Below are 15,979 nucleotides of genomic sequence, written 5' to 3'. Positions count from 1 at the left end.
AACACGACCGCTGCTCTCCGACGGTCAAAAGCCGACGAGCTCGGTCAGCTTTCTGTGCTTCCCTAAAACATGCGCCTCACGCGAACAAGTGTCTATACTTAAGCATAATTGTTGATCCCATTAATTAAAGGGTCAACCATAGATAGAACTTTGCATTGCCTCCCCCCCCTCTGGGCCGGGAGGTCAGTTTTCCCGCCCTGACTGCAAGCTTTGGGTTTCGTTTACCGCTGTTATGTAACTTACACTGTCAAATACGGAGTGCTAATATAACTCTGAGAGTGTACACGGGGAACCAAGCGGACCCGTGGTTCCATTTATAGACCCTCAGAGTCTGCATCAACACTGCGGATTTTACCGCGTGCAGATAAAATGGACCAGTGGCTCATTTGGTCCAGTTCGTTGTGATCTCTGTTGTGTTTACAAAATGTTGCATTGTTTGTTGTTCTTATGCATTGTATGTAGGCGCTGTACATTTATTCAAGCTAGTAGATTTTAAGGCAACAACTATCGATTATTTCCTCCGCAATGATTTTATCTATCTGCTTTCATCTACTTTTTCCATTAATCTATGAATCATTCTATTGATCTATGAATCAACAGGAAAAATTAATCGAATATATTATTTTTGTGACGCACCATCGGTATCGGCCAGATATCGGCCAGACGATATTTGCTGTTTTCGGTCGATATCGGTATCGGTAAATAAAGCTGACATTAACCGATGACAGTAGGCAATATTTATCTGTTGTTTATAATCGTAAACTTTGCATTGGCTATGTTTTGATTTTACGGGTTAACAACTTGATATTAATCTTTATGCTACATCTTGATTCGCATAAATACCTAAAATACCAAAAGATCTACAAGCCCCTGACCTTGTAGATCGTCTGTTTTCTATCTCTCCCTAAAAAAATCACATGCTCCTCCCAAAATCTATTATATACTGCTACTGTACTGTATGTCCATTCATTCTCACTGTGCTAGGTCTAAGTTTAAAAGCATCTATTGCACATACTGTACATTTACAGTGATAGCTCATGATTATGTAAAATGAATGTACTGCAAAGGATTAACAGATTAAAACCCATTGTATGTCTCCTCCCTGCAGAAAACAGTGTATGGAGCCAGTGTTATCATCTTCGAGGGCATCATGGCCTTCTCAGATAAAGAGCTGCTGCAGGTAATGGTTTTTACTGTCCGCTGACCTGAGCATGATATCGTTTTTAAACCATATCTTTATGTTCTTCTTCTCCGTCGGGTGGAAACCTCATATGATGTCCAAAACTGTTACTTTTCAGCATTCAGATTCAAAAGCATCAAAAGTAGCAGATCTACAAGCTCAAAATGTGTCACTTCAGTTTACAGTTTACAGTTTAGGCATTTAGCAGACGCTTTTAATCCAAAGCGATTTACAATAAGCAAATAAACATCACAATAATAAACAAGATTAAGTGTCAGTACATCAACAGCAATATAACAAATGTGAATGAATATATATCTAGAAAAAAAAAACTATATAATCCGTAAAAAAAGGTTTCTAAAAACCTAAAAACAAATGCTAACTAGCTTCATGTATGGTCATTGATTTTTCCAGTAGTGCTAAGGGTTTAGGTGGAGTCTGAAAAGGTGAGTCTTCAGTCCTCGGCGAAAGCTAGCGAGTGAGTCCGTTGTTCTAAGTGCGACAGGGAGTTTATTCCACAACTTGGGGGCCAGGAGGGCAAACTGTCTCGGACGAGTGGATGTTTGCCCTGGGGTTCGTGCCGCGTTACAAGCTTGTGGATCTGCTGTAGTGTGATCGAGTAGGGCGTTAATTTACAAAGAAAACCATTTCCACAGTGTCCGATATTGTTACTGGGTCATGAGAAGATGCTGTGGGGGTCAGATTGACTGCAGCGCCCAGACATCTACAAATGTGTCTTATCAGGCCTAGAATGTCAAACTTTTCAGGGCAAGGTCACTTCTTTTCTTTGCCTTTTTTATTTTTGAGGGCACAAATGCAAGATGCTAGGCCAGCAAGGCAGTATAAAATAAAACGATGCGTAAAGGCCGACTTCACCACTTTTCAACCTATCTTCATATAGGTCCTCACTAATGTTCATGATAAAATAGCACAATTGTTTTCTACTCTGTTTGTGTCTCATAGGAGGGCTGTGGGCCTTTCAGAAATCCGTCTGCCAGTGACATCATCATGGCAGATTTTTTTTAACAAGATATTTGAAAAGAATATTGTTTTTATTATCGAGTGAACAATATTATAGCATTGTAACTTTTAGTAATAGTAATAGAAAACCTACAGTTTCTATCAGCTTGGAATCCCCATTGATGATGTCAGACGGATTTCTGAACTGCCCACAGCCCTCCTCTGAGACACAGACAGAGTAGGAAAAAATGTGCTATATAAACATTAGTGAGAACCAATTATATGAAGATGGTGAAGTCGTCCTTTAAGTAAACAAAAAGTATGAATTAAGTTTACTGGGGGTTTAATGTGTTGTTTTGTGTTCCTCTAAGCTCTTGGACATGAAGATCTTCGTGGAGGCGGACTCGGACATCCGTCTGGTGCGCCGGCTGCGGCGGGACACACTGGAGCGCGGCCGCGACATCGAGGGCGTCATCAAGCAGTACAACAAGTACGTCAAGCCCGCCTTCGAGCAGTACATCGAGCCCTCCATGCGCCTGGCCGACATCGTGGTGCCACGAGGTGAGTGGATGATTGATTTATAAAATACAAATACAATTAATACTTTATTAACCCATTAACACATTGGATGCCCACCACGCGCCCACACGTCAAACTCTTTGATATGTCTCCCAGTGCCCACGACGCGATTGATGCACGACGTGTTTGACGTGTCGGTTATTGTTTTATATTAAACTGTAGCTTACTGTATGGGGGGCGGCCGTTGCAGAAGAGAAACACTCCAATTCCCAAAATGCAACGGGAGATAACGTGACCAGGACGTCCGGTTGCCCAATACAAGCCAGTGTTATGAGTTTCACAAAAGCGGATTTATCTCGTAATCTAAGATTATTACTTTACCCATTATTTTATGCTTTAACTAACCCTTCCAGTGCCGATCCCGAACAAGTTCGGCTTTTTTTCAATACAATACAATATTTGTTTTGCTATTTTACTTACCCTGAGCTGCTTGTAGAGACGTGGGTGGTCCTGGCTCGTCCTACGCTTTCCAACGAGCCATTCTACGTGCTCCGACGATTTATTCCATTGAAAATGGCCAGATGCCAAGTTTAGAACCCCTCAATTTTTACTCAATCTATGCTGTCGGCGGCGCGACGTATTCCGGGGTGCCGATGCCGAACTAGTTCGGCTTTTTATATAAAATGAATTAAATAATCGGAGGCCTCACCGAAGCCTCTGGCTAAATTTTCCCGCGAGAGGGTAACGCCGCCGAATCGCACCGCTGAATCCAGTGCATTGTCACATCTTTAAAGCTCATTTTCTCTTTTTACCTGATTCTACGAAATGTGTTCTACCGGTAAATGCTTCTAACGTTTAAAAAAAAAAACGCATGTTTCTACGTCAGTGCTTCTCAAACTTTTTCATGTCAAGGACCCCTAGAATTATATGATGTAATTGGCCGTGACCCCCGTCTCGAAATATTATGTATTAGGGACCCCTCCAGAAACAAATATTTTAATTACAAATGTTTGCTTTAAAAAAGATACATTCAGAGATGCTCGCAGCGCGGCACTCTGTCTAGGTCGTCCTCAGACGAGCCCTCCATCGTTGTTTCCAGTCATCTCGGTTCTCCATACATCTGGCCAGCTCATTGGTGTTCTGTGTCCCTACGTCTTCCTTGAGTACGTCCACGTATGTTTTTGTGGGACGTCCTCGCGACCGGTGCCCATGTGTTGGCTCCCACAGTACCAATTTGCTGGCTGGAAGCTCCTGGTGTCTTTGGCAGTGTCCTGCAAGTCTCATTCTTCTGGTGGCAATTTTCTCGCTTACCCTTGGTATTCCCTCATACAGGCTCCTGTTGGTAACATGTGCGCTCCTGTTGATGTTGAGTACTGCACGCAACATTCTAGTGTAGCACCCATTTAGAGACTTCTGCAGGGTTGGCTTCAGGGTCCAGCATTCACTGCCATAGAGGAGAACAGACTCCACTGTTGCAAAGAAGAAGCTAAGTTTGATTTGGCGGGGGAGGCTAGAGTTCCATACACTGTTCATGCCGTTCAGGGCCCTCCAAGCGAGTGCCTTCCTTACTTTGAGGTCTTTCTCAGTTGAGTCGACCCATGCGCCCAGGTACTTGAAGTCCTTGACTTCCTTCAACACAGCTCCTTCTGTTGTTGTCAGAGGTGAGTGATCAGGTAGGTTATAGGTGATAACCTCAGTTTTCTTAGCATTTAGCCTGAGACCAACTTTGGCACACTCTATCTCCACCCTGCTCAGGAGTTCTTGTGCTTGTTCCATGCTGTCGGAGAGCAGGCTGATGTCGTCCGCATAGTCCAGGTCTGTCAGAACTACTGCGGGATGCCGCCTTGACCTCCTTGGTGTTAGCGTGAAGCCAAGCTCTTGTTCTCGTCCACCTATGGCTTTCCTGAGCGCATAATCTAGTACTATGATGAAGAGGTAGGGGGCCAGGGTGTCTCCTTGCATTACACCAGCTCGGATGTCAAACACCTCACTGCTGCCGTCTGGGGTCACCACTTTGGCCCTTGTTCTTGCGTACATGGTCTCGATAGCCCGGAGAATGTTGGGAGGGACATTGTAGGCCTCAAGGATCTTCACCATCTTGCTTCTGTGGATAGAATCAAAAGCCTTTTTGAAGTCAATGAGGCACAGTACAGCTGCTAGGTTGTCCTTTTTCACCTCCTCTATTAATCTCCTTAATGCCAGGATCTGTGCTACGGTTGTTCTCTCCTCTCGAAAACCATTTTGGTTCTCTCTCAGGTGAGGGTCGATGGCGTGCCGTATCCTGTTCAGTATCATTCGGTTGAAGACCTTAGCAGTGATACATGTCAGGCTGATGCCTCTGTAGTTGTCTGGCTTTGAGAGGTCCCCAGCTTTAGGCACCGGGATGATGTTAGACAGAGACCATATTTCAGGTTGCTTGTTGTACTGTAGAGCATTGTTGCAAAAGTCTAGGATGAGGTTGTCTAGGTCGCAGTTCTTCAAGACTTCTGGGGGTATGCCATCCGGCCCAGCGCTTTTTCCCTCTCTCAGGGTGGATTTTGCCCTGGCGAGCTCGCTGATTGTGAAGGGTCCATCGTCGATGTTCAGGCCCTCTGTGAGCTTGTATATCTGCTATTATTCAATAGTTAAAGCATAAAATAATTCCAGGTCTAATGGGTTAAAGTGTCACGCTTCCATGGAAGCCCAGCTCATATGGACTTACAGGACACATTTACATTTCATTTAGACTATGAACCGACATGACTTTGTTAGCCTTCTGGTTGGCCCTGACTGACCAACCAGCAGGCTCTATCTGCCTTGTCCTGCCCCGGTTCCGCCTTTTTTGTGTTGAATTTGCTAAAACATAATTTTTGTACAAATAAAAACATTTAAAAAACATGCTGAGTCACTATGCTGCCACTGAACAGCTCCATTTTACTGAAACCAAGTTTGAAATTAGAATTGAACACACAGAATAACAATATGAAGCAACTGAAATAAAATGCTAGTGCATGGAGTGTCCCACCGAGTGTCCCACCAAGACACAGCAACCAATGGTTGTGAAGAGGTGCAGGACAACGGGCAGGACTTGACAAAGGGTGAATTCACAAACAATGATCAGAACGCATAGCCGACTAAAACGTCCAAGCTTCATACTGTACATATTACACATACAGTACATTAAAAGCTCTGAGCACACCTTCCACAGTGCAATACATACTTGAAGCATGGCACCTCATATTTTGCACATGCTATCCATTCCATTAATTCTGCACTACTTTTACAACTGAACATTCCCCATCGGTGCTAATAGGTTTTTTAAAGAGAGTGGAACTTGTGACCTTATTTGTTATCTTATTATATCATTTTTTTCCTACTGTATTTATATTTTCATCATTTGTATATTGTGTGTGTGTGTGTGTGTGTGTGTGTGTGTGTGTGTGTGTGTGTGTGTGTGTGTGTGTGTGTGTGTGTGTGTGTGTGTGTGTGTGTGTGTGTGTGTGTGTGTGTGTGTGTGTGTGTGTGTGTCAGGTGGAGGTAACATGGTGGCCATCGACCTGATCGTGCAGCATGTCCACAGCCAGCTGGAGGAGGTGAGGATGAAATTATTGTTTACTTTCCATTCACATACTGTACATACTGTAATACACACTGTAATACATACTGTATATACACACCTAGTGGTGGGTTTGATTTGATTTGATATACAAGTAAAATCACACTGTAACTTAAAGCTCAACCTTTTCAGGCTGTGAACCCCAAAATAATCACATTTTAACTGGGGACCCCCCACCCTGATGAGCACTATAAGAGTTGAGGCATTACATTTTGTATAACATGGTTATATTGTGAAAATAGCAGATCTACATGCACATAACGCCTCGCAACGCAATTTCTGCCTCTAATATTTGACAATTTGGCCAATGTTTAATTTGTCATTTTAGAGGTATTAAAAAGTCCTTAAATTGTCACTTTATAGAAATGTGCAGATACCCTCTATACACTTAAACAGGTGACTCAGCACATCAACTGAGATCACTCTTGATGTGATGACGGCCCTACAACAGCCTTTCTTTTTTTGCTTTTTAAATAGACTTTATTGAAAATTTTGCAGGTTTACAATCATTTTAAGCAGTCAAAGAAGTCATATGAATACAGTCATACATTAAAGTAATTACACAATTATAATATAATATGTAAGGGCATTACTTTCTTTTTTTTTTTTTTGCCCTCACCTTTTCCTTCTTTTTTTTTTTTTTTTTACATCGAAGCAAAAAAGAGCATACAAAACAAGAAAATAGAAATATAATAAATATAGAAAAAATAGAAATTGCCTTTTTTTTTTCTTTTTTTACAAGTTCAAAAGGTGCCATGGCTTCAGTTTGTTATGTTTAGAGTCCAGTGTTCGTTGCCTTCTGAGCTCAGTTTTTACGTGTTTGAAGACTACCTCCCCAGAAATGGTCTCCTGGTGAATGACCATGGCACTCCTAGTGTTCCACAATTTATTCACAACAGTGCAAATAATAGACCAAAAGAATTCTTGGTCCATGGCGGACATGACTACAGCCTTTCCTTTGCCAACTGGTCTGAGCTGTGTGTATCTATTCTACATTTTAAGTTCACACAAGATCCACTGCCCCCCTCTAGTGGATAGAACCGCAAATGACACCTGCATGTCCTGGAGTCCTACAAGCACAAACACAAGCCATAGGAAATGTCTTCTAACCACATGAACCTCACGTTGCGAGGCGTTGTGAGCATGTAGATCTGCTATTTTCACAATAGAACCGTGTTATACAAAATGTAATGCCTCAACTCTTAGTGCTCGTCAGGGTGGGGGGGGTGGGGGTCCCCAGTTAAAATATTATTATTCCTGGGGTCACGGCCTGAAAAGGTTGAAAACCACAGAGCAAGGGTAGGCAACCGTAGGCACAAATGGAGGGTGATCACTGGCAGAAGTCTGAGAGAGAGAGGATCTTTATTTTAAAATCAAATATTGTTTTAAACGTGGTCAATTAAAATTACATCCTGCACACATATTCTACATTCATTAAAATGCTGAACTTTGACTGGGGAGGAATTCTGGGAGATAGGTGAGTTATTGCTCTGAGTCTAATGAGCATTATAACAATGTCCTGACCATCAAAATATGTCAGGATTTTTGATGGGTCGTCATAAAAAAACACTGAATATCTAGAAAATAAAAACGTGGCACTTCATTTCAAAAAGGTTGCTGACCCCTGGTCTAGAGTCTGCCTGATGCATGCCATCATTTGCACAACACACACAGCGAATTAGTTAATACAATGAAAACAATGTAAATTTGAAACAGTGTGCTGTATTTTAACTGTAGCTTTGTGACACGCACAGATCATGATCATCTGTTATCTTATCATCTTAACCAATGGTGTTCCATTTGTGTCACCCTATCTCACACGCACGCACGCACGCGCGCACACACACACACACACACACACACACACACACACACACACACACACACACACACACACACACACACACACACACACACACTCCTGTCACAACTGTTATCAATTATTCTAGTGAATCGCAATTATTTGGCATAATCATTCATCGTTTCCATTCATCTGTAAAAGACAGCTGGATGAAATTGAGAGATTATGTTTTATTTCCATCAATATCTCCACAACCGTTGTCCTGGTGCTGTTTTAACCACCTTTAATCTGTGCGTCTCTATTTTGGGGCATAATTTAGGGGGAAGAAATATCAAAGATTGTAATCAATCGTTAGCTAAAATGTCATGATCGTGACAGCCTCACACACACACTCTCACACACGCACACACACGCACACGCACACGCACTGCTCACGACTTGCTCTCTCTCTCTCTCTCTCTCTCTCTCTCTCTCCCCCATCATGCCTCCGTTGCTCACAGCGTGAGCTGAGCGTCAGGTAGAGTAGACCTCTCTCTCTCTCTCTCTCTCTCTCTCTCTCTCATTATCCTCACCATCTGCCAAACCCTCCGTAACGTAACGGAGGAGAGGAAATGGGCCGACGAAAAAACAAAAAAAACAAGGTCTGCCCTCCACTGATCCGAGCTGCCGGCTGCCTTGAAGAAATGAAAGCATCACTGAGAGTCTCTTCTCTGTCTGTCTGTTAATGCCAAAAATACTCTTTCAGAGGACGTGTCAGGGGTCAGCCTCACCATGCTGGCTTGTAGTGGACATTTTTGTCAAAATGAATCCTTAAATGACCCCCCAAAAAAAGGTTTGAGAACCACACTGCCCTACAAAGGCAGAGTGCAGTAACTACATACAAGATTAAATGGGTTTAAAAGTGTTACAGCTGATCAGCTAAATAAAAGTGATATTACACTGATTGTGTATCTGTTCTTGAGCTAATTGTTCATCCCCCAATATCATGAAAGCTAATTTGACCTTTGGGCTACACAAATTAGTCGGTGTGTCCGAAAACGTAGTTACTGCACTCTGCCTTTGTGGACTCCTAAAGAAAATCTTGAGACTTGACTTTCAGTAATTGGTTCTTACAGTATGATCAAAAGATCATTATAATGGTGTCTTTGCCACGGACACATTTGTCCATGTACGGACACATTCATGACCCCTGGTCCGAATATCAAACATATCTGTGTACCGAAGGGCAGTGGTTCTCAATCCTGTATGCATGTACGCCAGGGACCCCCGATTGTCGATTGATATTTAATCTCCGGGATGTCAACGTCCTCTCTACATTGGTTTATTTATACATGCAGGATTGAGTTCAAAGTCCTTGATCGAAAGATTCAGCGGTTTGATGCCAAGGCTGAGACTAACGGTTTGACGACATTGTGATGCGGTGCAGCCGGCAGTTTGTTTGTGGAGACTGGAGACGGTGTTGTTTTTTTCTCCTCCCTCTCTCTGCCTCTTCATGAGGTTATAACTCATGCCCCCTCCCTCCCTCCCTCCCTCCCTCCCTCCCCGCTTTTGCCTTCTGTGTCTAAAAATAAGCCAGTGAGGCAAGTCACTGACCTCCTCCTCCCAGCCCTTATGATGGAATAAATTCATGTTCCATGCAGATGAAGGATCGACAAAGTTTTATTTAAAAGTCAAAAAGTTGAGCGGAGTAACATTACAGATATTATGAGGAGCCAGGCCTCCTGGTCATTTTAAACTTGAAGTACAAAGTTATTTTCAGTCAGTTCAAACCAAAATGGCTATTATCTCAATGTTTTCCTCGCAGCATAATCACTAAAATATCGTCACTGTCGAGCAGAAACCTTGTATCTCGTAGAAGTCACAGGAGGATGTCAGCGGTTGGATTGACCGCTGCAGGCAAATCTAAAAGAGTGAGATTTGCTTTAAACTAAGTTCTACAAAGTTGAATGTAAGTAGGATAAATACACATTTGACAGTCTATAAATATTTCTAGCACACCCTATACCTACCTACCAATCCCTTTCATCCCCCCCAAAAGAGTAAAGACTAAAAAATGACTTCTAAATCCTAACGGCTTTCTGAAAAATGTATGTTTCTATGATCAGTGGTGCTGATTTTGCCCCCCATCTCAAAATATTTTGTTCAAAAATCGTAGATCTACAAGCTCGCAGTGAGCTTTTTTTTAAATATATAGTTAAAGCATAAAATAATGGTTAAAGTGGTGGAAATCTAGCGTAACAACGATTCTGAATGGGTTAAGAGAGAGACAGATCCCTTACACACATACTGTACATAGAGTACACACATACTGTACATACAGACTACACACATACTGTACATACAGAGTGCACACATACTGTACACACAGAGTAAACACATACTGTACATACAGAGTGGAAAGCACAGAGCGGCTGAGAGAGAGGAAGCTCACATTCACACAGCGATTGTCGATTTGCCAAAGATCTGAAGCCACAGAGAAACTTTCCAATACTACGACAGCGCTTGAGTTTTTCCATTGAGCACTTTGTCGGCCACAGAGAGAGAGAGTGAGAGAGAGAGGGAGAGAGAGAGGGAGGAAGTGAGTTTGCCGTCTTGTCTTTAGACACAGGATGTATCTATCGGGGCCCGTAAGTCGAAACTCCTCCAAAACCCTCCATACCTGCTGTTCGTTCTGCTGTTTTCTGGTGAGCCGTGACAAGGTGACAGCCCGCAGATTGGCCTGTGTACATCCCACGCTTTAAAGACACACACACACACACACACACACACACACACACACACACACGCGCACTGCACAACGCAAGTCAGGGGTGGAATCAGGGGATGTTGCATGGCGGATGTATTTGTGTCGATTTGACCCGAGATTATTGTGTCGCTCGCGTTTGTTGACGCGATACCTTTCAATTTCACATGCTTCACAAGCCATTAAAGATACGGTCAACTTTTAAATTCAGTAAATAAGCAGTAATTTACTGCATTCTAATGTTATTTAGCCTACAATTGGAATTGATCTGATGTGTAATGATCCTTATAATCAGTGTATAAACAGAAGATAATTATTCTAGTTTAACGATAACTAATCTCAACCTGCCATCCCTATGTTGTAATTGTTCGATTTACAAGCTCACAAGATGTTTCGTTGCGACGCATTGTGAGCTTGTAGATTGTCTATTTTTGCTCCTTGTTGCACAATGAAACATATACAGTACATAGTGCTTAACCCATTTAGGCCTAGAATTATTTAATGCTTTAACTGTTGAAAAATAGCAGATATACATAGATACATTCTTGTAGAACAGCTATTTTAGAAAAATCTTGATTTCTTTTTTGCAATTCTTTGAATATATATTTAAAAGCGATCATTTTGTAACTCAAATATTTGCTTCTGGGTGGTCCCTGGAACAACATATTTTGAGACGGGCACCCGCGGCCAAATACTGTACGTGTAATTTTAGTGGCCCTTGAAAAGGTTTGAGAACCACTGATTTAGAAGAAGGATTTAGAAGACACTTATAGAATCGGGTCAAAAGATATTCAAAGACTTGCACAAATGTTCGCAATTTAAACAAAATAGCATCATCTACAAGCTCTCTGTGCTGCACTCGGCTGTGAGCTTGTATATCTACTATTTTTTTAATCGTTAAAGCATAAAATAGTGGTTAAAGTGGTTCAAATCTAAAGTGACTCAGATTTGCGTTCAGGCCTATACACATACAGTACAGTAGGTTATTGTGTGTGTGGGATGACACTGACAAGTCGCCGCTGTCACGTTGGTCTCCGTGGCTACGACCCTTCACCCCTTCATCCACCTGACGTCGTGTCTCTGTTTATCTTCATTCCTCTTATATGTTGTTGTTTTTCTTTGTCTTTTCCCTTGTCCTCTCTGTTGTTCCTGTGGTCGTGGTTGTTGTTGTTGTTGTGGTTGTTGTTGTTGTTGTGGTCCCTCCCCCATAGAGGAAACTTCGCTGGGATATGTGAGCAGACTTGCTATGATTTTCTTTCCTTTGCATCTCTTTCTTAACGGTGTGGGACATCATCATCAATCACCATCACGGACACGCTGGCGATATTTGAGGCACTCGTCCGCGTGTCGCCGGTGAAAAAAAAAAAAACGATTTGGCTAGAGCGATGTGACCCGTGCGTCGGTGCGAGGCCACCCTCCGTGCAAAGCACTGGCGCACAGAGTCACAAGTACCGGGATGTCCAACTCTAACTCTAACTCTAACTCTAACCCCTCCTCTTGTGTGAAACTTTGTGGATTATTTGCAACCGGTACAAACAACCAGAATCGTGGAGAAACGACCCATCCTGTAGATCAGTGGTGCAGAGGTATGCTGGGGTGTCGTAAAAGACAAGTCCAGTTGTACGTGTACCACACAATTATTATTGCAATATTATACAACTATACAAAAAGTTGAATGAATTATGAATTATATATATTCTTTTAATTTACTGCATCAATACCTTGTGCGCACTCCTTTACCAATAAAGAGACAGATTTGATACCCTAAAACGTTCTAAAAAATATATAAAAAAGAAAAATGTTGATCTACAAATTCCACACATTTTCCAAAAATTGCTGATCTAGAGCGCTGTACACTTGCACATACAGCTTTTTTGTGTGTGTGTGTGTGTGTGTGTGTGTGTGTGTGTGTGTGTGTGTGTGTGTGTGTGTGTGTGTGTGTGTGTGTGTGTGTGTGTGTGTGTGTGTGTGTGTGTGTGTGTGTGTGTGTGTGTGTTTACCTAGGGTGCTTTTGGGGACATTGATGAGGATACACACCAGTACTTTGGGGACTGCTTGACAATTGGGGACGAAATTTACCGTCCCCAAAAGGAAATCCCTATATTTCCTCATAACTTTGTAAAAAAAGCCCCCCCCGTGACTGTTTGGTGCCCCAGGTGGCCGCCTAGTTTGCCTGCAGCTAAGCATGGCCCTGTTCTTGTTCTCCATGCTCCAAAAGGGCTTCTACACTTAAAATTATGAATGTCCCCAAAGTGAAAAATGTCTTGTGTGTATGTGTGTATACCACCACCCCCACCACCCCCGCCCCCAAAGGAGTGTGTGCTCTACATTGCCCCCTATTGAAAGTGTGAAATATTGCAACTTCATGATGACTTCCGGTTTACTTCCTGTTGACTTTTGGGGACATTTTTCAGAAAACACTTACACAGCTAATTGTAGCATTGCTAGCTCTTTGGATACATATTCTTCATTGTACAAATATAATTATTAGCTAGACTCATTATTTAAACTCTACTGCTCAATAGCCTAAAATAAGGAGCTTGACATGAATGTGGATTGTGCTTTAAATGAAATGTTGGTTAACATGAGGCCTAGGCCTACTCATTGATGAGGAGACTGATCTCTCCCCAAAATGCACATTCTATATAGTAGAAGCTCCTGAGGGAGTTTGGAGTCAGGGGACAGGCTCACAGACAGGCCATCAAAGAGCTGGCCAACACGGCAGAGAGGACGAGCCATTGGCTGTGGCTGAAGAGGAGTGATACCAACTGGGCTGCGGGTCCGCGTCAATATGCCGACGGTCCGTTGTGCCGACGGGAAAAACAACAGGAAAAACTATCCCTAACCCTAACCCTAACCTCTAACCTACCTCCACATATCGGCACAGTGAACCGTCGGCACAGTGAGCGGAGCCCCTGGGCTGCTAGGGCAAATACTTAACCCTGGGACACAAACCCAGGAATGATCAACCTGTGGTGGGCCTGCCTCAGCTGAGGGCGTCTTGTGATAACTGGCCGAAACGCCCTGTGATCTGAGGTGCACAACTGATGATGTGTCCCTGTGGTCAAGTAGTTGCCCAAAACTCCTAAACTCCTATTGCACTCAGGTATTCGGTCAGGTGCAAGCTTGGCTCAGGGAGGAGGACGCCCCTGCCATGCAGAGTCCCGGGGGATTGTACCAACTAGTCCTTTCAATGAATAATATAGTCACGTAAGTCTGCAAAGCACAATTCTCAATATTGATCAGTTTAAAACATGTGTTTAACCGTAACAGCACCATTGCCATTGGTTTCTCTGACTAAAAGCATGCACCCTTTCATTAGCACCATTTAACAAAGTATAAAACAATTTCACTTATAAGTTCAAATTAAAGGGTGATATGTATGGTAGCAGTGCCTGTACCCTATATTGTGTTACTGACACAGGACAAGAGTGTGTGTCAACTGCCTAAGTCTTTTTCGGCTGGTGGTACTGTGTGTTATTCTTCACAACGTCTTAGAGGAGGGACAAACACAGCACAGGCTAGCTATACTGTAGTGTAGATTAATCGATTCATTGCGTGGTGGTGAGGAGCAAAAAAATGCTAGAGGTCTATGCCCTCTCTTAGACTACAAAATTGTCTCGGCCCGCAGGTTCAATGGTCCATGATGAGTAAGATTGCCTCAGAAGCCTAAGACATTATTTATACTCATTGCAATATCAGAGTAGCCAAGCATATCGTTCCTTTGAGGTTTATCTAGATGATAGTAGATCTTATTAAGCACAAGAAAGAGTGTCTTGCCCACCTTAGCCCCACCAAATAGTCCCCAATTGGACTTAAGTGGACAGGTGTACATTGTTGCTCTAACCCCACTCCTAGAAATACTCTACATTCTTTTTTTTATCCCACAATTTTGTAACGCATATGTCAATTGTCTAATGTGATCCTGGGCTCTACAACCCTCTGCCAACATGGGGAAAGCAACAGACTTGAACTCATGCTTCCTTCATGCATGAGTGTCCAAGTTGCTCCTTTACACATGACAGGGGAGAGTTTCCCTGGCTGGATGTAGCACGTGAAGGAACGTGTTATTCCTGGGGGGCCTGAAGGGCCCTGGGAGCCCTTGCCAGGGCCTCGAACCCACTGCCGGTTATGCAGAGGACTGAGAGGAGGTGCCCATTTGATATTTCATTAACCAATACATTTCATTTTATTAAATTGGCGAAGACCGCGCGACCCAGTTCCCCCCAAGGGCCCCTGAGAGCCAAGGGCCCTTGGGCCACGGCCCGGCCGGCCCAATGGTATGGTATGGTATGGGTTTATTGCTTAGTCCCCGAAGGGAAACATGTTTAGCCACCAGAGCGAATACAAATACACAAAATCAATGACAACATATAACAACATACAAATACACAACAAATAACAATAACAGACTTTACAAGTTACATGACACACTCCCAAAAACCAAGCTAGCGATGTACGTTAAAGTTAAGGAATCTAACAGCAGCAGGAACAAATCAATGACAACATATAACAACATACAAATACACAACAAATAACAATAACAGACTTTACAAGTTACATGACACACTCCCAAAAACCAAGCTAGCGATGTACGTTAAAGTTAAGGAATCTAACAGCAGCAGGAACAAAGGATTTCTTCATTCGCTCAGTAGATATTGTAGGCATCAAGAACCTGTTACTAAACTTGCTACGCAGGTCCTTAAATACCTTATAGAGAGGATGGCCTTCAAAGGAAAGAATAGTGTTCAATTTGGTCCTCATTCGCTTGGCTATAGTGATATCCAACGTATCCTGAGGGAGGCCAATCACTGAGCCAGCCTTTTTAATCAATTTATTGATTCGGTTTTTATCATCGGCAGTGATATTGCCCCCCCAGCAGAGCACAGCATAAAAGAGGACACTAGCAAGGATACCTTGGTAGAAAACATGAAGGAGTGGCCTACTGATCTCAAAGGATCTGAGCTTTCTCAAGTGGAAATGTCTAGACTGAGCTTTCTTGAACACAGAATCTGTGTTAGTCTTCCAGTCCAGCTTCCTGTCCAAGTGAACACCAAGATACTTATAGGACTGAACTATTTCTACCTCCTGCCCTTTGATGATGACAGGTGAGATAGGCACCTTCTTTTTACAAAAGTTAACAACAAGCTCTTTGGTCTTTTCTACATTGAGCAGTAGAAA

General features: G+C 42.8%; 1 protein-coding gene across 2 annotated transcripts in view; it reads left to right on the top strand.

Moving 5' to 3' along the window:
* Positions 1–15,979, top strand: part of uckl1b (uridine-cytidine kinase 1-like 1b) — a 93,812-nt gene that overhangs the window by 38,748 nt on the left and 39,085 nt on the right. For both annotated transcript variants that reach the window (XM_080733419.1, XM_080733420.1), the window contains 4 exons: positions 1,109–1,180; positions 2,512–2,701; positions 6,170–6,231; positions 8,556–8,572. In XM_080733419.1, coding sequence (XP_080589545.1) covers positions 1,109–1,180; positions 2,512–2,701; positions 6,170–6,231; positions 8,556–8,572 — 341 coding nt within the window. The remainder of the gene's footprint in view (positions 1–1,108; positions 1,181–2,511; positions 2,702–6,169; positions 6,232–8,555; positions 8,573–15,979) is intronic.

This window comes from Nannobrachium achirus (genome assembly GCF_963921795.1).
Source record: "Nannobrachium achirus genome assembly, chromosome: 9".
NCBI lineage: Eukaryota > Metazoa > Chordata > Actinopteri > Myctophiformes > Myctophidae > Nannobrachium > Nannobrachium achirus.
This window is presented reverse-complemented; position numbering and strand designations above follow the sequence as displayed.